General features: G+C 49.6%; 1 protein-coding gene across 3 annotated transcripts; it reads right to left on the bottom strand.

The window, feature by feature from the left end:
• Positions 1–216: 216 nt before the first annotated feature.
• On the bottom strand, positions 217–5,258 carry LOC123098679 (uncharacterized). Of its 3 annotated transcripts, none has more exons than XM_044520727.1 (5): positions 5,118–5,258; positions 2,138–2,827; positions 1,524–1,925; positions 1,238–1,329; positions 217–1,133 (listed from the first exon to the last, which is right to left on the bottom strand). In XM_044520727.1, exons 2-5 carry the CDS (start codon positions 2,792–2,794, stop codon positions 512–514), a joined length of 1,773 nt encoding a protein of 590 aa, XP_044376662.1. In that variant the 5' UTR covers positions 2,795–2,827; positions 5,118–5,258; the 3' UTR covers positions 217–511. The 3 variants fall into 3 exon arrangements, with proteins under 3 accessions (XP_044376662.1, XP_044376664.1, XP_044376663.1); XM_044520729.1 differs by having other exon boundaries at positions 4,948–5,130; XM_044520728.1 differs by lacking the exon at positions 5,118–5,258 and adding an exon at positions 4,824–5,024.
• Between the last annotated feature and the right edge of the window lie 19,816 nt (positions 5,259–25,074).

Genomic DNA, 25,074 nt, shown 5'->3' with positions numbered 1-25,074 from the left:
ACGCGTGGTTTTAAAAATACCAGCACAGCTATACAAATAAGAGCTTTTTTTACATCAAAATGCTCTTTATTGCAAGGTGATCACCATATTTTCTTTTACAAGAGTATCAATATCCACCACGCACACAGCTTACAAATGAGAGCTGGTATGATATGTTTTGCGCCGCATGGTTGCGAGTGCAGAGGCTCGAATAATTGTTGTTTGTTTTAGGCAAAGTGCAAACATTCATCCATCTGTATTAGCCAGAAACAACTGAAGAACAAACAGACTGCCATTTCACAAGGAACAGAGACAGCGCAAAATGAAGAAGATCGAACGAATAACTTAACGGGCAACTCAACCGCGCTATTTACATCTCTCAATCCTCGCTCCTACGTTATTTTGTACAATTGGTATAAATTATATTCAATCTCCATTCTCCTTCGCTCCAGGATCCTGTGTTCTGTACAGCAGCACTGCTCTTGTAGTTCTTCCAAGCCAAAAAACATGCAAGGCCAGCTCTGGAAAGATTTCAGCTGCAACCGTTTCTGCTTTCAAGAGCCGATGCCGCGGTCTCAACAGTTCCGAGCAGGCACGAGTAGGCCTTCTGCTTCAGCCGCTCGATGGTTTCGACCAAACCATCATCAGGTTTCGCCCCCTCGCTCTGCAGCTGCTGATCAAGCCAGTTGCTGGTCTCCTTGAGCTGCGACAGCCGGACCGCGATCTGCCCGTCGCCACCCTTGGACTGCCCTCGAACCCGTTCTCTGGTGCTGTTCTTCCCTCGGCTCTCAAATTTGAATCCGGACGCAAGAGCGTCTTCTAGGAAGTTCAGAAACCATGACTGTGATTCCCTTTTCAGATCGATCCACGACCTGCGTATCTCCTTGAAGCCATCCTCTCTGGCCCATTCGAGCTTTCCGCCGGTGTAGGCATCGTCGGGGTTCTTCGCGGTACCACTTCCAGCAGCTTTGTTCTGAGATGCAGAAACTTTCCTCGATGGCTTCTCCTTCTCTGGTCTGGATTCCTTGCCAGAATCTGGCGAGTTATCTTTCCAGAAAATGTTTTGCTGAATGATAAGCCGGTTTAGCTGAAAAAACTTGTTAACTGCGCCATGCGGATCCTCCTCGGCGGATTTCAGTATCTCGGTAAAAATTCTGGAGAAGGGGACATGGAAGTTAGTTTCATTCAACACATGCAGTAGCAGACAATTCATATCAAAACTACAATGCTGAAAAAGAAACAGAGGTGTACTACTTACCCAAGGCCTTTCACAAGAGATGCAGCAGCAGTAGCCTCCCTTTGAGCCTCTGCTGCTACTATAAGAGCAATAGTCTTCCTCCTGACAACCGCCTATTCACACAAAGAAATGAATGTACAGCATGATTCAGAATAATTTTGCAAAGCTTTTTTTGGACATAAAAGAACGGTTCGAAGTAATGGTTTGAAGTTCATAGATGCCCAAGTATACACACATGACACATGTTCAACTAATAGAAGACCTGAAATTCAGTCTTTTCTTGCAATTTACAGATGATAAAATATACCTTTCCAGATTTGACCAAGCATGTTGGAAGGGTATCCCAGGACACGGTTTCTGTGACTCTTCTTTTAATATTAGGCACAGAAGAAACTGGACTGGAGGTAGCATTTGCCTTTGCTGGCACGCTGATTCTCGGTGGTGAAGTTCTCCCTGGCGTTGGTGGTGAACTCCTGAGCTTTGGCGGTGAAGTTCTCGCTGGTGTTGATGGTGAACTCCTATAAAGCTTTGGCGGTGAGCTTCCTTCGGTTGCTGATTCCCTTTTTATGTCTCTTGGCATTTGCTTCTTCACTACAGCAGAACCGTTCTGACTGAGTGGCCTGCCACTATTCTTGCGTATGTCCTTATTAACTTCTTGTTTTGTAGAAGCTAACTTGGCATTATTAGGAGACGTAATATTTGGCCTTTCCTGCAATAACAGCAACAAACGTAATCATCAACCATCCTAGGTGCATTTTTATGTCATATATTTGTCTGCTTAGAAGCCATTGGGCTCATATATTATCTGATCTCATATAATTACCATTAGCATATCACATTCTCAGAGCCACAATATAGCGAAGTTTAAAGTTCCGTTGTTGATCGTATTTCATTCAATTAAACCTACGATCATACGCATACCTGAGGTTTTGGCTCTTGTTTCACTTTCGTAGCACTAGAGACCAGCTTTTGGTTTGCATCGCAAACACTACTTCCTCCATTACTACTTTTGTCACTATCCATGCTAGAGTTTAGATTGGTAATTTTACCGTTGTTGCTTGATATCCCAAGCATGTAACGGGAAGCAACACCAGCCTTCTGCTCTTTGATGACTACCTTCCTCTGAGAGTTTTCCTTTTCACTCTCAGACAATTCAGTTGGCTTGGTAGTTTTCCGTTGTTGATCCAATGCTTCCAAAACCCCAGAGGGAGTTGACATTTGCATCAAATCCTTCGGGTTTCCAATGAAAGGGTTCCTTCCTGGGACTGCTCTGACCCCAACAAGAACCGGTACAGGAACACTGGACTGAACCTTTTCAACATATATGAACTGTCCAAGTTGTAGTTTGTTTGATAAGATGAGTTCATTGTCCTCCTTTGATAGAGACACATATGTTGAGTGTGATGAATCTGAAACTTTTATGAAGAAACCATGGTCTGGCCAAAGTTCTGAACCAGTAATTGCAGGAACGATGCTAATAACTTGGAGAAGAATTGACCGGTGTTCTCCACATACTTTCACATCAGAGTTTATATGTTTGAGAACCTTTAACAGTATCCCTGGAGTAAGAGATGCCATATTCTTTTTGAAGCCAGCTTAGCTCTCTTTTCTCTGGGGAAAATAGAATGGAAATTAAGTGTGGTATAATTAGATAATAAAATCCATACACCAACTTAAAGTACAAGCTTGTAATACAAAATATCAAACAGTTTTTTACAGTATCAGATAAATCACTATGTTGTATCAGAGGTTGAAAAACAGATTGAGTTGGAAACATAAGCCTAGTGAAGTTCAACGAAAAATGTACTAAAAAATAATGCTCTGTTCAATGTACTGAAGATTTCCCCCCAGAGGAATGGCTCCAACTTGAATGCTGGCTCATGGTTTGCGATACAAGGGGTCGTCGCTAAGTAAAGAAAAAGTGACCTGTGGACTGTGTAGTGAAATTATGATGGTCCATTGATGTTGATAGCTCAACAGAAACATAGAAATAGTTCATGCAACATATACGTAAGCTCCAGCAAATTTACCTGACTTAGCTCCTACCAAACAACCAAGTTTGACAATTCAAGTGAAAACAAACAAATACGGCATTGGGAAAATATTCAAAACCATGATTTTGTTTTGGAGGAATTCTAACGCACAAAAATAACTCATATGGGCATACAATTATTTTGAAATTTTGGAGCCCCAAGGTCCAACAGTTTGCAGCCTAAATTTGGCCACCTGTCTAAAGATGAATGCAACATGCCAAAAGAAAAAGAAAAACCCTCAAGGTACCAAAGACTTTTCCCAGAAGGCTGATTCTAAGTTCTAATTGGACAATGTTGGCTTGATCATGATTTGCAATACAGGGGGTGCTAGCTGAGTACAGCAAAAGTGGGCTGTGGATCAGCAATGAAGCAGTTGGTAGCTCCCTAGAAACAGTAAATTAGTACAGTCGAGCATATATGTAAGATCCATCGAGCTTACCTCCTACCTAACAGCACAGGTTTGGCAACTTAAAAAAAAAAGAAACAAAAACTGCATTGGACAAAGCTTAGAAACAACAAAAATGAACCATGTGGAACTACAACTAATGATTGGTATGAAATTATGGAGTCCCAAGCCCCAATTGCTTGCAATCTAAATGTATGAAGATGAATGCACCCGGACCAAAGAAGAACAAAGGAGTGAAACAGAGCCCTGACAGCAACGGAGCCTGAGAACCAAAATCATTAAAGAAAATCCCTACCACACCACCAAACAATGTCCTTTCACAGGGCAGCCATCAAGCGTACCTACTACAGCAACATATCAAACTAGAAACGTCTAATCCCAATACTTTCTAGTGTACAGGGAAGAGGCGAGGACTTTGCTTAAGGTAAAGGTGTTAGGAAAAGAGAAAAGAAGTACCAATGTTTCTTAGCTTTACAGCAAAGATTAGTAGATCACTAGACCCCATCAACTAGAACAGAACTAATGATTCTTGCAAAGCCTATATAGCTTCATCGCAAGTAACATGGGCACCCAAAAGCCACCAAACTTCCCAATTCCCATGTCTCGGTCCCCCCTAACAAGACTTTTGAGGGCTGAAATCCTGCGTGATTATCGGAGTAAGCCATCCTATATCTGTTTCTTGACTTAAAGGCCAGCAAAAGAGAGACCCTAACAAGCCAAGAAACGGCAGGTCGTGGGATGGAGGAATGAGCGTTTTGGTTCTTATAAACTTCAAGGTCAGGAAAACAGAGGTGGCCAAGAACACAAAACTTCTATGCCCACTCTCAAGCCACACAAAAGTGAGACCCAAGGCAAGAAATACCCTAAATTTGAGGAGAGCAGTTTGTGAATTAAAACTACACAACGATCCTGCACTTGCAGACACATCCCAAAATACCCAGAATTGAAGTCAAGGGGGTTGCTTCACGGTATGCCCGTGATGTTACCAAGACGATAAGCTATCCTTTCTTCTCCGGAAATCACGAAACTAAAATCGCAGGTTCCTTAACGAGCAACCTCTTAACCCGCCAAAAGGATTATCCATTCATCCCAGGGGACAAAACAAATTACGAAAGCAAACCGCGAGAGAATTTGGAAAGGCGCAATCTCTTGAGCAAACAAAACATACCCAAACCACACAATTCTTGGCCCTTGGCCCTTGGCCCCGTCCAGGAGCAAGAACCAGGGCGCCCACGGAACCAGCAAGAAAGAGCTCGAGTCGTCGAACGACAGCAGAGGAGATGCGTGCGTACCAATTCGAACTCTGGGCCAGCTAGGCGAAGCACGGCGACGGACTAGCGTCGCGAGGGCGCGCGGCAGAATATGAAAAGCAAGGAGCGGCTAATTCTGTGGCTGCGCCATTTCATCGAACGGGTGGTGGGAGAGGAAAGGGAAGGGAGGGGAACAGGGAGAGGAGGCGTACCTTTCGGCTTTCGCTAGTGCGCGGAGCTGAGTCGGAGCCAGAGGCGGAGAGGTGGAGAGTCAAGGGGGGGGAGCAGAGCCAGCCCAAGGCGAAGAAGAGACGGTTGGGCTCTCGCAAAGGCGGAATAAAAAGGGAGACGAGGTAGGCGACGCGCCGTGGGGCGAGGGCTTGAGGCTCCCAACCGCCCGCAACTGTCGTTCGAGCCCCTGGCCTGACACGTGGGGCCCAGGGGCTCTCATCAAAGCATCTTCTTTGCTGCTGCAGGGCGATGGCGTCCTCGATCGCTGACACGTGGGGACGGCGAAGTACGTAACATGTACCGCTCCGATGTACTGTACTATTGCCATGTGTGCACACAAAGCTTAGTCATGAATGGTACCGCGACGTGTCATGTCGCGTAACGTCACTGGTGGCAGACATGCCTTCTCCCTCTGAATTGCTGCGGTGTCGCCGTCACGTCAGGGTCTCCTACGAGGCTCGCCGTTCTTCTTTCAATGCTCTGCTGCACGTACTTACGGGAGCCAGCGGACGGACGGGAGCAGAGGGGAGCAGCTAGAAGAGTACGTACAACGGGGAGGGGATGGGAGGGGATGGGAGGGGTGGGAGGGAGGTCCCGATCCGGCGTCGGGCGCGGACGCGATGGCCAACCGGTGCCCAGTCGGCGTCGCGCGCAGCCCGACCGACGACGGGCAATCGGCCATGGCTCGCGCGCGCAGCAGGCCAACACTCTCCCCCCCCGGCGTCAACGTCGCGGCACAGCAAGCGCTGCCGCGCACGCAGTTCGTCCCCAGCACGTTCGCAACGTGGCGAGCCATACGAGCGTACGTGTGCATATCCGCTTTTGCATGCCCACTGGTCCGGTCCTCTTTTTGTTCGTGTCTTGGTCTTTGCCTGCACACGGGCATGAGACGAAGGCCGAAAGGGGAAGAACGATTCCTCTGCTCCTCACAGCTAACTTCTTTTGGGTTTTGTTTAGTGGACGCCACGAATGTTTCTGTGGTGGACCTCCACTCCACTGATGATACCGAACACAGGATCGGGTTTGGAATTGTGGTTCCTTGCAAGCTGTTCCAAACCATCCTACGGCGGTGGCGCCCGACGTCCACAAGCCCGTGTCGTCCTTCATCCGCCATCTTCATGAGCACCGGCGATAAGACCGATAAAGTGAAGGTGCGGTCTCCGGCGAGGAAGAGTAGAGCACGGGAGACGGACCGGTCCACATGGGACACCAGCCCCCCCCCCCCCCCCGCCGCCTTCCATGGCCTACTCATCCTCGAAGGAGTCCGCGACCTGTCTGTCGCCGATGGACGTGAGGTTCACGCTAGAAATGGTGGCGCCGACGTTGTCGTCATTCCACCGGGTCGCCTGATGGTTCGTCGGCGGCACGTAGGAGGCGCAGCTCGCGTTGTTCTCCTCCGCGATCGCCTACAACTGTGCCTCTGCGTCAGCCGCTTCTTGGCGAGCAGCGGCTTGAGCGCGAACGACATCGTAGATGGCACGCTGCTCCGCGACGAAGTTAGGGTTCGCCGCGGCCATGACCGCCACGGCCTCCTCGCTCGCCCGCTTGCCGTAGATCTGGCACTCCGCCATCCGGTGCTGCTCCAGGAGAAACAAGTTGTACCGCTGTTCCTCCGGCGCCTGCTGCGCCTGCTCCATGGTGAAGCCGGCGTGCACAGGAAGCATCGGAGCCCGTCCCCATCGTGGTCTCGTCCTCGTCGTCGGAGACTCGGGCGAGCTGGCTGACAAGCCGGCCTCGGTCCACTGGGCACGGTGGCTCTGCCAGGCGGCGGGAAGGGCAGCCACATCATGCTTCATCTCTGTGGAAAGGCTCTCCCATAGAGCTTCGCCGCCTGCAGTCATGGCGGATACAGTGCAAGGGAGGAGGATGGGGAGGGGCTTGTGTTGTGGTGTGGAGTTAGCCAGGTGTGGCCGCCTTTATATAGTGTATTCCGGTGAGGTGATGCGTCCGGGTGCGTCAATGCGCGACGCCGGAGTGGGTTTCTCAGACGGCGAGCCTAGTTAATGGCGGCATACGGGCGGACAACGGCATTGAACGAGCGTGGTAGATATCCGTCCCGTCCCGTCCAGTCATGGCTCTCCGGCATTGAAAAGGCACGGACAGCGGAGATGCGTCGTGGGTGGTGCCCTTGGCCGATGCGCCACTTCAATGGCGGAGGCAGTGAGAGGGCGCTTTCGCCCTGGACCGTCTTCAATGTTGAGCAGCGCGCTCTACATCGGTTTTCAATATCTTGACTGGTCTTTCCTTGTAAGTCAGGTCCTCTCCTATCGAACTTCCTCCAAGGGCACCGTGTGATTCAGTGGTGTGTCCATCATGTCAGGGTGACATTTTTTCAGTTAAAAAACATGGAACACATCATGTACTGCTGACATCTCTGTTAGCAATTCCAGTTAATATACTACCTCACCTCTCCCAACGAGTACCTTGTAGGGTCCAATAAACCTGGGTACCAACTTCCCCTTGATGCCAAATCGCCTAACTCCTTGGAATGGGGAGACTCTGAGGTAAACTCTATCTCCTCCCTCGTAGCTAACTTCCTTCCTCTTAGCATCAACGTAGCTCTTCTGTCTAGACTGTGCAATCTTGAGGCGGTCTCTGATCTGCCTCACCTTCTATTCGGCTTTCTGAATGATATCAGGTCCAAACAAATTCCTCTCCCTTACTCGACTCCAAAGTAGTGCGGTCCTGCACTTCCTCCCATACAGTGCCTCAAAAGGTGCCATTTTGATGCTAGTGTGGTAGCTTTTGTTGTACGAGAACTCCGCATAGGGTAGGTTCTCATCCCAACTTGATCCATAGTCAACAGCGCAAGCCCTGAGTATATCCTCTAGCACCTGGTTAACTCTCTCTGTCTGACCGTCAGTCTACGGGTGAAAAGTCATGCTGGATTCCAAATGGGTCCCTAGTGACTCGTGCAATTGTTCCCAGAACTTCGAGGTGAACTGGGTGCCTCTCTCAGAGACAATCTCCCTTGGTACTCCATGCTAACTCACTATCCTGGTCATGTATATCTTGTCTAGCTTGCCGCTAGTGTAGGTGGTCTTTACGGGTATAAAATGTGCCACCTTGGTGAGGTTATCCACACTACAAAAAAAGACACATCCGTGACATTATGGCCCGAAACGAAAACTTTTTTTGTCATGGATATGACACTCCATGACGATAATTGTGAGAAAAACACATATCATCATAGATGTGGTGGGACCCTACTTCTATGAAAAAAAATTGATACGTCCCCAACGTATCTATAATTTTTTTATTGTTCCATGCTATTATATTATCTATCGTGGATGTTGTATATGCATTTATATGCTATTTTATATGATTTTGGAGACTAACCTATTAACCTAGAGCCCAGTGCTAGTTTATGTTTTTTCCTTGTTTTTGAGTTTGTAGAAAAGGAATATCAAATGGAGTCCAATTGAGCTGAAAATTTACGGTGATTTTTTATGGACCAGAAGAAGCCCCCGAAGCAAAAGAGTTGGGCCAGAAGAGCCACGAGGCCTCCACAAGGGTGGAGGGCCACCCTACCCCGCCGGGTGCGCCCTCCGACCTTGTGGTTGACTCGTGGACCCCCCTGACGTGAAACCGACGCCAAAAATTCCTATAAATACAGAAACCCCCGGAAAAAAACCTAGATCGGGAGTTCCGCCGCCGCAAGCCTCTGTAGCCACCAAAAACCAATCGGGACCCTATTCTGGCACCCTGCCGGAGGGGGAAATCATCACCGGTGGCCATCTTCATCATCCCGGCGCTCTCCATGATGAGGAGGGAGTAGTTCACCCTCGGGGCTGAGGGTATGTACTAGTAGCTATGTGTTTGATCTCTCTCTCGTGTTCTTGATTTGGCACGATCTTGATGTACCGTGAGCTTTGCTATTATAGTTGGATCTTATGATGTTTCTCCCCCTCTACCTTCTTGTAATGGATTGAGTTTTCCCTTTGAAGTTATCTTATCGGATTGAGTCTTTAAGGATTTGAGAACACTTGATGTATGTCTTGCATGTGCTTATCTGTGGTGACAATGGGATATTCACGTGATCCACTTGATGTATGTTTTGGTGATCAACTTGCGGGTTCTGTGACCTTGTGAACTTATGCATAGGGTTTGGCACACGTTTTCGTCTTGACTCTCCGGTAGAAACTTTGGGGCACTCTTTGAAGTTCTTTGTGTTGGTTTGAATAGATGAATCTGAGATTGTGTGATGCATATCGTATAATCAAACCCACAGATACTTGTGGTGACATTGGAGTATCTAGGTGACATTAGGGTTTTGGTTGATGTGTGTCTTAAGGTGTTATTTTAGTACGAACTCTAGGTTTGTATGTGATACTTATAGGAATAGCCCAATAGATCGATTAGAAAGAATAACTTTGAGGTGGTTTCGTACCCTACAATAATCTCTTCGTTTGTTCTCTGTTATTAGTGACTTTGGAGTGACTCTTTGTTGCATGTTGAGGGATTATTATATGATCTAATTATGTTATCATTGTTGAGAGAATTTGCACTAGTGAAAGTATGAACCCTAGGCCTTGTTTCGAAGCATTGCAATACCGTTTACGCTCACTTTTATCTTTAGTTACCTTGCAGTTTTTATAATTTCAGATTACAAAAACGTATATCTACCATCCATTGGTACACGTTGGTGCTATACAAACGGTTTTTAACCCCTTTCCGCGACGGTGTTCGGAACCGTCACCTAGTGAGTGACTGCGATAGGGGGGTCCTTCCCACACGGCCCAGAAACCATCGGGGGTATGCCCTCCTAGCACACACGCTCGGCAAAATGAGGTTGTGTGCGACCGGTGAGCGACCAAATACGATTATATGTGCAGTAGTGCTAAAAAATACAATTATACAGGAGAAATCGTTTCCGGTCATAAGTACATCCCACACAGTCAGTCCCCGCTAAACGTTTCCGTTCGTATATACATCCCACACAGTCACTCCAAGGAAAACGTTGGGCAAGGTGGCGTAACGCAAACAGTTTTCAAGAGAATGTCGTGTGTGATTGTTCATTGATCCAACACGGTTTATTCCTAGAAACTGTGTGCGTTGCCTGAGGTCATCGCCCACGGTGTTTTCTCAATAACCGTTTGCAATAGGAAAACCCAATTAGCAGGCTAATCGCCCTATTATTAATAATCCATTTACTAATCTAATTGACATTCATATTAAGCACATAATATATTTCATTTTCATATTAAGGAAGCAGGATTTCATAATTGAAATACATCCGAGCACAACATGATATAGCTTCAGCACTCAGCTACCCCATTACACAACTGCACCAGCACCAAGTTTCACATGCAACATCTAGAACCTTTCGAAATTAGCATCATAGACGGTACATAGACAAATGCATCTCATCTGGAAAACTGATGAAGCGGAAGGCGAATATTGAGCCTTCATTCATGTTGAAGGTCTTTGCAACTTTAGGCCAGTGCCTGCGGATGATTGACCGTCCATCCTTCGACCTCTTCAGGAACACTTCAATATTGAACCGTGGGTGTTGTATGAAAACTTTCTTCGCCTCCTGACCACAGAGGTGGTTTGAGAGGTAATCATTAGTGAACTGCTTTGGAAAGGCCTGAAAACAAGGATGTGCATAAATATCTTCTCTATATTGGAAATGGGGCAAAGGAATAAAAAAAGGCAATGTATAATAGTTAGTACCATCTTGTAAACCTCAGTGCTTCCCATTGTTTCCCTGCAACACATATAAGGTAGTTAGTCATCAGGTTAAGTAAGGGTTCGCATGCTATCAGCAAAATATGTTGATTATAAATAAGCACATTGCAGATTCATCAGATTAATTCAAGCCACATAGAAAACCCATTTATCCAAACCAAGCATGATTAAGAACTAGGAAATATAGCACTTGTATATGTTTCTCATGTATTAAGTGCAGCCAAATTCGATTTATTCCTCACATGGTATACAATAATAGAATGCAGCCACAACAATTGAACATCGCATTGCAGAATTGAACCAAACAGTTAACTAAACACCACAACAAATGAATCAAACTTTAACTGAGCACCACATTGCACAATATAACATACTCCTAATAGAAGATCAGACAGTTAACCAAACCAAGCATGCTTAACAACTTGGAAATATAGCAATTGTATTTGTTTCTCATGTATTTAGTACAACCAAATTCGATTTCTTTCTCACATGGTATACAATAACAGAATGCAGCCACAACAATTAAACATCGCATTGCAGAATTAAACCAAGCAGTTAACTAAACACCACAACAAATGAACCAAACGTTAATTGAGCACCACATTGCACAATATAACATACTCCTAATAGAAGATCAGACAGTTAACCAAACCAAGCATGCTTAACAACTTGGAAATATAGCAATTGTATTTGTTTCTCATGTATTTAGTACAGCCAAATTCGATTTATTTCTCACATGGTATACAATAACAGAATGCAGCCACAACAATTGAACATCGCATTACAGAATTGAACCAAGCAGTTAACTAAACACCACAACAAATGAACCAAACGTTAACTGAGCACCACATTGCACAATATAACATACTCCTAATAGAAGATCAGACAGTTAACCAAACCAAGCATGCTTAACAACTTGGAAATATAGCAATTGTATTTGTTTCTCATGTATTTAGTACAGTCAAATTCGATTTATTTCTCACATGGTATACAATAACAGAATATGCACCCACAACAATTGAACATCGCATTGCAGAATTGAACCAAACAGTTAACTAAACACCACAACAAATGAACCAAACGTTAAATGAGCACCATATTGCACAATATAACATACTCCTAATAGAAGATCGGACACTTAACCAACCCAAGCATGCTTGACAACTTGGAAAATTGCACCCTGAAGAATTGAACATCACATTTGCAGAATTGAACCAAACAGTTAACTGAACACCACATTGCACGACATATAGAACATATACTCTAGAGCAGAAGATTGCATGGTAAAAGTAGATAGCACAATTCACTAGAATTTGTTAAGGAAAGGCAGTAGCTAGCAAACTGAACATGGGTCTTTATAGTGAGCTAATAAGACAAGCTACTCCTCATTGTCGGAGATATCGATGACGATTGGCTCCTTGGACATGGAAGAGGGCGAGGCCTCCGCTTCGTGGGTGCCCTCGTTGTAGTGGTGAGTTGCCTGAGCCGCTCCGGGCACCAACCTGCTGGCTCTCAAGATGAGGTAAGCACGTGCATGCTGAGAAAACACCTCGTAGTCTTCGTCGAAGGCACCGACGGTGGCCTCGAGAAAACGCCACGAACTGTCGTTTAAAGCAGCCAACCGTGTCGCGGCGTCGGCGCGCGAGGCGTCAACGGTGGCCTCAACGGAGAGATGCTCCTCCAAGATCTGGGGGTCGCGCGTACGGCCATCAACTGGGGGTCGGCACGAATGGCAGCCATCACGACCTCATCCGCGCGTGCGGCCGCAATTTGCTTCTCCGCTGCCAAATGCTCCTTAAGATCCTGGCTATACTGCGTGCACCATGGCTTAGGGCGGCGCTTATTTGGTGGAGGGGTCAGTGATTTGGGTGGAAGGTGTCGCGCTCGCGCCGGCGGTCGGGGCATGTGGGATGTGGAAGGAGGAGGAGGATGGGGGTCGGGTGTGGATTACCTGCCTGGATAGGCGAGGCCGAGCAGCGTGAAGGAGGGTCGCCGGCAAGGAGGCGGCACTGCAAGCAAGGAGTGAAGGTTTCAACTTGGAAAGGAAGGCGGAAACAGGGGAGATGTGGCTTTTGGTAAGGGGGAGGGGGTGGGGAGGTAGATATTTCCACGGAAGCCGAAAATTTGGAATCGCTTCAGCAAACAAATTGGCGCGGAAAGTGTCATCAGACACGGTCCCTTATTCAGAGCGGGCTGTGGACTGTAGCCGTCGCACCTTCTCGCGTAAGCCATATGCGTACTATACTCCGACGGTGCTCCAAGATATTTTGTGCTGCATCTCACACAGTTGGTTATAATAAACTGTGTGGGCTCTACTGGATTTTTCATCTTGATTTGAATTGCATAATGGGGTCACAGCGGCAATGGACAGTGTTTGAATTGCTAGACCTTTTATCTACAGTGAACATGCAACTATATGTGTGTCGTAAAAGAATTGGAATTATTCAGGGTTCGTTTGGAATTTTATACATTAAATTGGTTTTCCAGCCATTTCAGGTGCACAATTCAAAATTAAACTACATGCACATGCTCCGATGCACCAACATGGGTTGTAAAATCATATATGTGTCCATGGGTTTATGCTTATGTCCCATGCAAGAAATGGGGATGAATTTCGAACACCAAGGCACCAGGGCTCTCCGGCAAACGTTGACTGATAACCCACAAGTATAGGGGATCGCAACAGTTTTCGAGGGTAGAGTATTCAACCCAAATTTATAGATTCGACACAAGGGGAGCCAAAGAATATTTGAAGGTATTAGCAGCTGAGTTGTCAATTCAACCACACCTGGAGATTAATTATCTGCAGCAAAGTGATCAGTAGCAAAGTAGTTTGATAGTTTTGATAGTAGTGACAGCAGCAACGGTAACAGTAACAGTGGTAGCAGTAATTTGTAGCAAGTGTAACAGTGATGATAGCAATAGTAACGCAGCAAGATCAATAAGGATAAATTCGTAGGCATTGGATCGGTGACTTGTTGGATGATACTCATCATGTTACAGTTATAACCTAGGGCGATACGGCACTAGCTCCAGTTCATCGATATCATGTAGGCATGTATTCCGTAAATAGTCATACGTGCTTTATTAAAAGAACTTGCATGACATCTTTTGTCCTACCCTCCTGTGGCAGCGGGGTCCATATTGGAAACTAAGGGATATTAAGGCCTCCTTTTAATAGAGAACCGGAACAAAGCATTAACACATAGTGAATACATGAACTCCTCAAACTACGGTCATCACCGGGAGTGGGCCCGGTTGTTGTCACTCTGGGGTTGCCGGATCATAACACGTAGTAGGTGACTATAACTTGCAAGATCGGGTCTAAAACATGGATATAATGATGAATTCATAAATGGTTCATTTATGAGTTCATGGCACCCGGGCCCAAAGTGACAAGCATTAAGCATAGCAAAGTCATAGCAACATCAATCTAAGAACATAGTGGATACTAGGGATCGGGCCCTAACAAAACTAACTCGATTACATGATGAATCTCATCCAACTCCTCACCGACCCAGTGAGGCTACGAAGGAATTACTCACTCCTGGTGGGGAGCATCATGGAATTGGCGATGGAGATTGGTTGGTGATGACGAAGAACGAAGATCCCCCTCTCTGGAGCCCCAAACGGACTCCAGATCTGCCCTCCCGAGGAAGAACAGTGCTTGATGGTGGCTCTGTCTCGTGAAACGCGATAATTCTTTCTCCTTGATTTTTTTCTGGAATAATGTGAATTTATAGTATCACGGGGTCTTCAGCAGGGCCACCAGGTGGGTTGTGCCCAACCAGGGGCCCCTCTCTGGTGGGTCTTGGCTCTAGAAATCCTTTTTATTAATATAAAAAATCCTCAAAAAGTTTCGTTCAATTCCGAGAACTTTTATTTCTGCACAAAAACAACACCATGGTAGTTATGCTGAAAACAGCGTCAGTCCGGGGTTAGTTTCATTCAAATCATGCAAATTAGAGTCCAAAACAAGAGGAAAAGCGTGAGAAAAAGTAGATACGTTGGATACGTATCAACTCCCCCAAGCTTATACCTTTGCTTGTCCTCAAGCAATTCAGTTGATAAACTGAAAGTGAGAAATAAAAACTTTTACGAACTCTTTTTCTCTTGTTTGCATAAATAAGTTTAAACAACACCCAGGTTTTCAGCCAACATTGTAACTAACCATGTCAACAATAACATTTAAAGATTATAATGACTCATATCAATGACATAATCAGCTAGCGAGGAATAATAAGATATCTCAAACAGCAACACGTTGTCAAAACAACTATGATATAATATGACAATAATGGTATCTCGCTAGCCCTTTCTGAGACCACAAAACATAAATGCAGAGCACCTCCGAAGTTCAAGCTGCGACTAAACATTGTAATTCATGGTAGAAAAGATCCAGTCATGATGCACCCAACATTAGCTATACATATTGCATAAATCATGATAGTTGTGCTCTACTCAGTTTCTGGCACTTGTTTTTAGAAGGTGGTGACACAACATAAAAGTAAATAGAAAGTCCCTTCGCAGAGGGAAGCAGTGATTTGCAGAGGTGCCAGAGCTCAATTTTTAAAACAGAGATAAATGATATTTTGAGACATGCACCCTTCTCATTCACTTCACGACCATCAGTTATGAACATCTTCCATGCTAAGCACGCTAGTGGCGGTTCCCAAGCAGAAAGTAAAGGTTTTGACTCCATTGGGAGTTTTTGTTTGATTATTCAAGAGATGAACTCTTTTTCATATTTGCAGTTTGGGACTGGGCATCCCTATTACCGGCCATTTCCTCATGCGATGGCGAGTGAATAAACACTCGACCTGAGGATAAACCGCTTAGCACGGAAAATATTGATGTAACATCCCAAATTTTCAATTTGGAATGTTATACATAGATTATTCATGCGTATCATATTTTGTTGCATTTCGTTTCGCGATCCTCGAAATTCTAAGCAACTCAAGGACCCCCGGAGAGAGTTGGGGATTTCACTGTTTTCATATTTGAATTTTATCAAATATTGAAACGAGGATTATTTGTTTTATTATTTTTCTCTCCGGAAATATTTCATATTAAAATATATGAGAGGAGATAATATGACTTCTCCAAAATAAATGAAATATGGGAGGAAAAATATTAAAATCAAACATTTGATTTTATACGGATTTAATTGCTATTTTGTTTGCATTAGAAAAATCGCATGTTTTCAAAATTGCATTTTAGGACCAAGAAAATGTTCATCTCGTTCTAAATATTTTATTTAGACGGTGAAAATTTGTTTTGGAATTTTTAGATTTTTTTTATTTTTCTAGGATTTATTTTCGGCGGAATCTGTTAAAAAAAAACTTCTTCCGCGCCCGACTGGGCCAAGGCCCAGCCGAGCCAGGCCACCGGCCCGTGCCGCGCCACTGCCTCCGCCGTGCCCGAGTCCGGCCAGGACTCGGCAGCCGCCGCTGTCGCCGCCCGGGACTCCTCCCGCCCCCTCCCGCAAGCCACCCGCCCCCTCCCCTTTATAAGCCGCCGCCGCCCCCAAATCGCCACCCCCGCCGCCGCAAGCAGCAGCAGCAGCTGCCGCCGCACCACCGCCGCCCCGCCGCACCACCCGCAGCCCCACCCCACCCCGCCGGAGCCGCCGCGGAACCCGCCGGAGCCGCCGCCGATCCGATCTGGAGCCGCCGTTTTTTTCGGTTTAGGTAAAAACCGACGGTTTTTTTAAACCCTAGTTACGTTTTTCTTCGGTTCGCCAGTTTTCTCGGTTTAGTTTATTTAGCGGACGTTCGTCCGTACGTTCGTTTTAACGAACGGTTTTCGCCCGTTAGTCACAGACAACGAACGTTCGTTCGTTAGCCTGTTCGTCAGCTATTCTTTTTCTCGGGTTTTTCGCGATTATTTTCGATCGCGATTTCTGATCCGATTTTTGTTTCAGTTTATCTTTTCGCTCATTTATCGGAATCAGGCGATTCAAGCGCCCAGATCTTTGTCTCGAAACCCTCTTTCTGTTTAACCAACTTGAACAAGATTTTGGTACTGTAAAAATTTGACTTTAGTCCAGATTAGTAAACGAATCTTGTTTCTTTCGCAGTTTGAGTTTCGTTGCTCCGTTTGATTTGATTCTTTTTGCAAACCGGAGTTCTTGAGTTGAACTTTCTGGTTAGATCTTCTTATTTGAGATTTACCCGTGCATCTTTGCTTGATTGCTTATGTATGCTATTGTTTCTTTGCGATAGAATTCCCGGAGTGCGAAGCGTGCTACTACGAGTCTCTAGGTTTTGCGGATCATCAGCAAGGCAAGTAACACATTGATCATACTCTTTTCATACCCAGTTTTTATGCATTAGCTCCAATTCTCAAACACTGCATGATTAGGATGTGATTAACTTGTTGGTATTGGGAAGTAGTTCATGAGGTAGAACCTATTGCCCTGTTATTATCAAACCCTTGGGAGTTACTTCTACGTATTGCTTATATTGCTATGCTATGCTCGTAGACGTGGTTTGGGTGAGTGAATCCATGACAGATGTGAAATTGTTAATTAATGGTTCAACTTAAGGTGGCAACTTTAATACACATCTGGGTGGATTGCTTGTCGGGCACCTGGAGAATCCAGTGTTGTCCTAGGATATCCTGGAGTACCCGTGTGATAATCCTAAGGTCCGCCACCCAGGCTCAAAGGGAACTGAGATATTTCATGGTAGAAACTTCCGTCTGCAGCCACAAGCTATTATGGGCTCTAGCATAGTTGACTAAGTTGCATGACCTCTTCCAGTGGTAGGCTAGCAGATGTAGAGGGATGTAGGTTGGTACTGTCTACCCGGGGTTAGAGTTAATGCTTCTGAAAGACTGTGTCTCGGTCATCCATTTCTCAAACACCATGTAGTGCGAGAAATTCAATGGAGGCGATCGAGACTTGTGGGGAAAAGTGCGCAAACCTCTGCAGAGTGTACAATCTAATCATGGTTAGCCGTGTCCCCGGTTATGGACATCTTGAGTATCTAGTACTTGGATTATCATATGTATCTCGTCACTCTAATTTAATATTGTTGGGTTGATAATCACTTTTAATTGGGATTGAGTTGTAGGAACCTTCTCAATGATGTTTCAACTACCGTGATAGTTAAATAAAATCTATTCCTTTGTTGTAGGGAAAAATTGGCTTTTTGCAAAACTATAACCATAGAGCTTTCCACCAGCCTAATATGCATGTAGTGATAGCATTATTCTGTTCTTGCTCTACTGTGTTATATTGCTAGCATATTCCATGTGCTGACCCGTTTTCGGGCTGCAACGTATTATGTTGCAGACTTTTCAAACGAGGAGTAAGGTTCGTTAGGTCATTGCCGTGCAGCTCAGCTATGCCGTTGGAGTTGATGGACTCACTTTATCTTCCAAGCCTTCCGCTATTATCGTATTAGATGGCCTTAAGCCATATTTATTGTAATAAGTTCTCTTTTGAGACATTCGATGTAATAAGTGTGTGATTGCTACTCTGTTATAAATCCTTCGAGTACTGTGTGTGTCAGCATTACCGATCCAGGGATGACACCGAAGCACAGAGACTTGACCGTTTGAGGTCGGGTCGCTACAAGATGGTATCAGAGCACACGCTGAGTGTAGGACACGACCACTAAGATAAGCCATAGTTCACTCTTCTCTACTCATTTCTGACTCCTCTCCATTTTCTACTCTTAGGATGGTGGATTCGAGGAACAAGTTTGCACAACCGAATGAAGACACACCCTTTGGACGCCACTTGAAGGAAGTCACTAGGTACCTGAACATCGGAATACCAAGCTTCACCGGGACCTACAACGCCACTTCACCACAAGAGGAGCGCTGGATGATTCGAGTTCAAGTTCCAGGAAGGACATTCGCGCCAACCACTAAGCCCATAGAGTTTTCCTTTGAAGCACCAACCTGGAGTCTAGGCAAGAGCATGGCAGCCCACATTGCTATGGGACGTATTGGAGAAGTCTACAGCAAGGATCTCAAGGACACTATCTACCAGATATGTGGGCGCCGAGATGAGCAATGGGAGATGATCAGCACCAAGAAGGACAGATCCATTGCAGCTTTCATCCAGGAGTTAAACCAGCACATTCAATGCCAGGAGAATCAGATGTGCGCAGACATGATAGATTTGAAGAAGGCAAAGACAAGGATCATCGAGCTGGAAGAAGAACTTAAGTCTACACGCGATGGATATGAGGAGGAAATTGCAACACTATTGGAGAAGAATGACGACCTGATAAAGAAGATCAGAGTATTCATGGGAGACCCCGCGCCAGGAGGAGAGGACGACGACTCCACTAGCCCAGAGAACTACAATGTCGGATGTGGGGTTCTGGCAAACCCTTAAGGTTCGAACACTGGGGTGCGCACGAAGTCTTTCCCTCCTACCGATCTACACCCTAGCTCGCTAAGATCTCGCGGACGAACTCGACGAACTCGCAACACAGAAAGACACGAGGTTTTTACTGGTTCGGGCCACCGTTGTGGTGTAATACCCTACTCCAGTGTGGTGGTGGTGGATTGCCTCTAGGGCTGATGATGAACAGTACAAGGGAAGAACAGCCTCCTGAGGTTGAGGTGTTCTTGTGGCTAGGGTAGGCTCTCGATCGGGTTGGATCAAGCTAAGAGGAGATGCCTCTACTATGGTGGCTAGCTCTACTTATATAGGCCCTGGTCCTCTTCCCAAATATCGAGCGGGAAGGGAGCCAACAACGGCGGGCAAATTTGAAGGGGGACAACTAGTACAAGCTATCCTGACAAAAGTGGTCTTTGCCTGCGAAAAGCTCTGGTGGTGACGCCGTCTTGGGCTCCACGATGACGTCCGTCTTGCCGTCCTCCTGGTCTTGGTCTCGTTGCACCAATATAGCAACCTTTGCCTAATGCCTCGGTACTCTTCGCCTGCGCTGGCCTCCTTAGCACCAAAGAGGAAATAAGGACGCTGCGCGCGCTGGCGCCCGCCTGGTGTCGTTCGTCATGGCTCACGTCACGAGAGCCTCGTGAGGTTTGCCCCGCCTTGATATCTCCGCTCCTCGTGAGCCTGCCTGGCTAGGCCACTCCAGAGGAGGTCTTGCGTCGTCCGCCTCGCGAAGCTTGGACCCTCGCGAGGGTCTTGGATGCCTTGTTGATGAAGATGGGCCGTACGGCCTGCTGGCTTAGCCACGCTGTGGGCCGCAGGCAGGAAAGTCTGGGGACCCCCATTCCTAGAACGCCGACAGTAGCCCCCGGGCTCAAGGTGCGCTCGGGCTTGGCTTCGTGGCGAAGCCAAGGGTCAAGTTTGGAGCACCGCGGGCCCCAAAAGCCTGCGGCCTCGATTGACGCGTGACGGTTGATTGGATGTGGGCGTCTCCGCTTCCCCATGCTGCCTCGGCAACTGCACGACTTGACAAGTCCCTGCGACATGCAAGGAAAACCATCATTACCTGCGATCGTGGGAGACGCCGGTTGGCCTTCTCTTGCTATAAATGGGGAGGGGGAAGAGCCCCCGTCGCCCATCTCTTCCTTGCTTGCTTGCTTCTTCCTCCCCGCTCCACTGGTGACAACAATGGCGCCTATCAGAAGGTTTTCTGCCGAAGAGAAAGGAAAGGCTCCCCATGATGATCCGGGGCCACTTCCGCCGAAGAAGAGGTCGATCCATCGCCGTGATGAAGCGGCGATGCAGGTGGTGTCGAGGCCTTGGTGCGAGCGGCCTCCTCCGGGGTACCCGCTACCCTTGTACGCCCGAGCCGAGGGCTCGGGAGGACGGAGTGACGAGCAGCGCTGCACACGCCGTGTCTAGAGTCGCTGCGGCACGGCGACGCATGCCGTCGCCCCTGGGATCCACGCCGCGGACTCCTCGCGCGAGTTGGTGCTGTGGGCGCCGATGCCTCCAAGCTCCTGGATCCGCTTCCCGCGGTTCTTCTCCGACGTGATGCCGCCGAGGGGGCCTCTCGAGCTCTGGTTGCAGCACGCCGACTGCAGTGCTCCGGCGACCGGAGCGGAGATCGAAGCGGTTCCCACCGACAAGATCTTCATGACCCGCGGCTATTCTTCCCGTTCCGTTCCTGCAACATGTATCAGGCCTCGTGGAGGCGTTTAGACTTTTCATTTGGTATGGTGAGGACAATATGCTTGTAATATTTGCTTCGAGATTTTGCGATTTCCTTCCTATTTGCTTTGCGTTCTGCGTCGGCAGAGCCCGGCCCCGCGCATACCTCAACCGCCATTGGGGCCGACTGGAGACCAGGACGGACCAAGGAGTGAGGGGCTACGTGACCAGTTAGGCTCCTGAGTCGCGATGCTCAGGAGTCCCCCTTGACGTGCAAACAGCTTATAGGGAGAGTTCGCGAGGGTAGACTAATGTTCTACATCGGCAGAGCCCGGCCCCGCGCATACCTCAACCACCATTGGGCCGACCGGAGACCAGGACGGGCCAAGGAGTGAGGGGCTACGTGACCAGTTTAGGCTCTTGAGTCGCGATTCTCAGGAGTCCCCCTTGACGTGCAAACAATTTCCATACCTGCCCTCGCCGAGGCCTCGGGAGGGGCGCGCGACGCCCAGGCCCGGGAGACCTGGTTGGGTGGCGTGCGCTCGGGCGTGACCCGAGCGCAGCCCCCGTGCCCAGCCCCTTCGCGCGGCTCTCCCGAGGGGAGGCATTGCGGTGAGGCTGGACGCTGAGCTCTGGGCTCCCTGAGGTTGGTACGATCGTGGGGCCGCCCTCAGTTGTTTATCACCAGCGCGGAGCATAGTGCTTCCGCTTGTGCACGGGCATAGCCACTCCTCGGCAGTGTCGACAGCCAGCGCGGAGCATGGTGCTTCCACTTGTGCGTGGGATGGGGCCCCCCTCCGGGAGGAGCCCCTGGGGCGTGTACAGCCCCGCCCTGACACGTGGCTTCCACGGCAGGGCTGCGAGGTGTATCTGGGCACTCGTGAGCCAGCGCGGGACTCACGAGGCCCTACCTCAAGGCGGGTTGCGCCTGGTCTTGAGTCTTGGTGACTGTGTGTTCCTGCAAGGCGGTTAGATGCAAGCACTCTACGTCCTCAGGTCCCGGCCCTCGAGCGAGCTTAGCCGCCGCTGGTATGCCAGGTCGCGATGCCGTGGTCAAGGCCAGGGGGTGAGGGTTGGAAAGCCAGTAAGAGCTCCCGAGTCGCGATGCTCAGGAGCCCCCCTTTTAACGCGCAGGCGAATTGCATAGGATGAACAGACCCGTGGTGGGCGGCGATCGAGCAGGCGATAGCCGTGGGCAGGCTAAGCATGGAAAGCAATTCAACTTGGATAAATGCAGGAAGATACATGCCACCGGGTCCGGCCCGAGCGGCTTGGGGATGATGCAGCCCGAGGGGTGCCCCCAGCAAGGTAAGCTAAAGACATAAGCAAAAGGGATACATGCCATAGGGACGGACCCACGCGGCCTGGGAATAATGCAGCCCGAGGGGCGCTCCCAGCTAAACGAGCTTGGAAGATGTCACCTGGTTCTATAGACGAAGTAGAGTTGGTGCAACTGAAGGCGTGCGTTGAAGAAATGACTCCTCATGAGCCGCCGGAGCCCTGAGCCTCGGGAGGCTCTGGGGGCTCGGGAGGTTCCCTGAAGACCGTCTCCATCTCCTCCAGGACGGTGTGATACCTGGCCTCCTGAGCCGCCAGGACACGCCGCATGTTGGGCTGATAGGCCGACGCCATGCTCGGCAAGCCGAAGGGCATGCGAACGTAGCTGTGCGGCGGGCCCTCGCAGCGGCCCACACGCGAAGGCCCGAAGCGCTCCTGAGACGCAGCCCTGTTGAGGCCTGGGACGTCGATGCAGACATGCAGCCCAGCATCCTTGCCAGGATGGGGGGCTGCGCCTCGTGAGCAGCGGTCGCCGCGCATGGCTCTTGCATCTTGCAGTTCCTGGGTGGTCTTGGTGATGAACTCCTGGGTGGTGGGCACTCCTTGCCCCGTGCTCTCCTGAGGAACATGTGCCGCAAAGCTCGCTTCCAGGTAGTGCCCAAGCGCCTCCCTCGTGAGGTTGGCAAGGTCTGAGGCCCTCCAGAAGAGAGCCCCCGGGCCCTGCCCGAGGAGGGCGCCGGGCGCGCTTTCCTATGCGATGGAGGGAGGCGCCCCTGGGACGGACGCTGATCCTGATGAGACTCCTGCCACGACGCCATCCTCCTGAGGTCTTGCGCGGCGCAGCTGCTTCTTCCTGGGAATGGTCTCCGGAGGGCCTTCACTTCTGCTGTCGGGGTCGTCGATTGCTACGGCTTGAAAGGCGCGCTCGAGGGAGCACACCGCATCCCTCTCTTCACACGGGAGCGTGATGATTCCTCCACTTCCTGGCATCTTGAGAACATTGTAGCCGTGATGGGTGACTGCCATGAACTTGGCCAAGGCTGGATACCCGAGGATGGCATTGTACGGCAGGCGGATGTGCACGACGTCGAAGTCGATGAGCTCGGTGCGGTAGTTCTTGCGCTCCCCGAAGGTGACAGGCAGGCGGACCTGCCCTATCGGTGTGGTGGAACCGTCGGTCACTCCTGAGAAAGGCTTGGTGGGCTGGAGCTGTTCATATGGCACCTGTAGGTTGTCGAACATGTCGACGAACAAGACGTTGAGCCATGCGCCGCCGTCGATGAGGGTCTTCGTAACCTGCACATTGCTGATGACTGGGGAACACAACATCGGGAGGGCGCCGGCGGTGGCTGCGCACTTGAGCTGATCTGCCGAGTTGAAAGTGATGGCGCATTGGGACCACTTGAGCGGGTGCGTGGCCACGAGCTTGGGGAGCACCGCGTTCACTTCGCGAGCGAACTGTTTGAAGATGCGCTGAGAGGCTGGGGCCTGGGCGCCGCCCAAGATGCAGGCGATTGCACGCGGCTCCTGGAAGCCCCCAGCCCCTCGTCCTAGTGGTGGTCGTCGTTCCTTCTTGGTGGCGGCAGCGGGGGAAGACCGGTGTTGCCCTGAGGGCGATCCTCATGAGGCGGGTCCCTCCAGGCGCCCTCGTGAGGTTGGTCCTGCCAGCGGTCGTCACGAGGCCGGTCGCGCCATTCCTGGCGCGGGCCACGGTCGTCCCAGCGTCCGCCTCCACGTCCTCCTCCGCGGCCTTAGCCCCGGTCGTTGCGCTCGGGGCGTCGACCGAAGTGTCCTTCCCGTATGGCTCTGAGCTCTTGACAGTCGCTGGTGTTGTGGGTGTTCAGGTTGTGGAAGGCGCAGAACGGTCGGCTGTTCTTGGAAGACTCGGGCTGATCTCATCCCTGCTTGGTGTCGGGCTCCGCTGCGAGTACAGCTGCCTCCTTGCGCTTCATGTCCTTGGCCTTGGTTTTCTTCTCCTCTACGCCCACGGCTGGCAGCTCAAGGAGAGAGAGGCGCCCCTCCTCAGCTCTTGCGCACTTGGTCGCCAGGTTGAACAACTCCTGAGAGGTGCAGAGCTCCTCGTGGATGGCGAGCTCTTCCTTCATCTTGACGTCACGGACGCCGTCTGAGAACGCGGAGATGATGGCTTCGTCCCTGACCTTGAGGATCTTGAGGCGGGTGTTGTTGAAGCGCTGGATGTACTTCTGGAGGGTCTCTCCTGGTTGTTGCTTGATGCGGCGTAGATCACCCGCGGCCAGCGGGCGGTCGCGGGTGCCCTGGAAGTTGGCAACGAAGCGGTCGCGCATTTCGTCCCAAGAGGAGATCGAGCCGTGCTGCAGGTTCAGGAGCCAGGAGCGGGCTCCATCCTTGAGAGCCATGGGAAACCAGTTCGCCATGACTTTTTCGTCGCCGTTGGCCGCTTCGATGCTCAGCTCATAGAGCTGCAGGAATTCCGCGGGGTCGGCGGTGCCGTCATAGCGAGGAGGCAGATCCGGTTTGAACTTGCCTGGCCAGGCGACGCTACGCAGCTCGGGGGTGAAGGCGCGGCAGCCAGCCGTGGTTGCCAGGGCCCGCTTCGGAGGTGGAGCTTGGTCTTGACGAGGTCCGCGCTGCGCCGCTGCGGGCGGTGCGTGGTCTTGACGAGGTGGCACGGGGAGCGCAGGTGTGGCTTCTCGCGGCCGCGGGATTTCTTGGCAGCTTCCCTCTTCGCGCATGGGCACTGGGTGTGGTGGATAACGCCGCGGTGCCGCGTGCCTTGGTGCCAAGGCACCGTCTTGGGGCAGAGGTGGTGGAGGCACGCCATGAGCCTCGTCGCCCGTGGCTGGTTGAGGGGGAGGTAGAGAGAGGGACGGCGCCGGGGAGCCCGCTGCGGCGCGGACGAGCTCGGCGACACGGTCGAGCCACTCCTCATAGAGGTCGTCGACGGGGCGGTAGCGCAG

The sequence above is a fragment of the Triticum aestivum genome, chromosome 4D (assembly GCF_018294505.1).
Source record: "Triticum aestivum cultivar Chinese Spring chromosome 4D, IWGSC CS RefSeq v2.1, whole genome shotgun sequence".
NCBI classification, from domain to species: Eukaryota; Viridiplantae; Streptophyta; class Magnoliopsida; order Poales; family Poaceae; genus Triticum; species Triticum aestivum.
This window is presented reverse-complemented; position numbering and strand designations above follow the sequence as displayed.

Excerpts from the sequence above, each read along its gene's own strand:
- LOC123098679 (XM_044520727.1), bottom strand. The coding sequence starts at position 2,794 with ATGGCATCTCTTACTCCAGGGATACTGTTAAAGGTTCTCAAACATATA. Across the intron at positions 1,330-1,523 it reads GCTTGGTCAAATCTGGAAAG|GCGGTTGTCAGGAGGAAGAC; the intron begins GTATATTTTATC and ends TTGTGTGAATAG. Across the intron at positions 1,134-1,237 it reads TCTCTTGTGAAAGGCCTTGG|AATTTTTACCGAGATACTGA; the intron begins GTAAGTAGTACA and ends CCCCTTCTCCAG.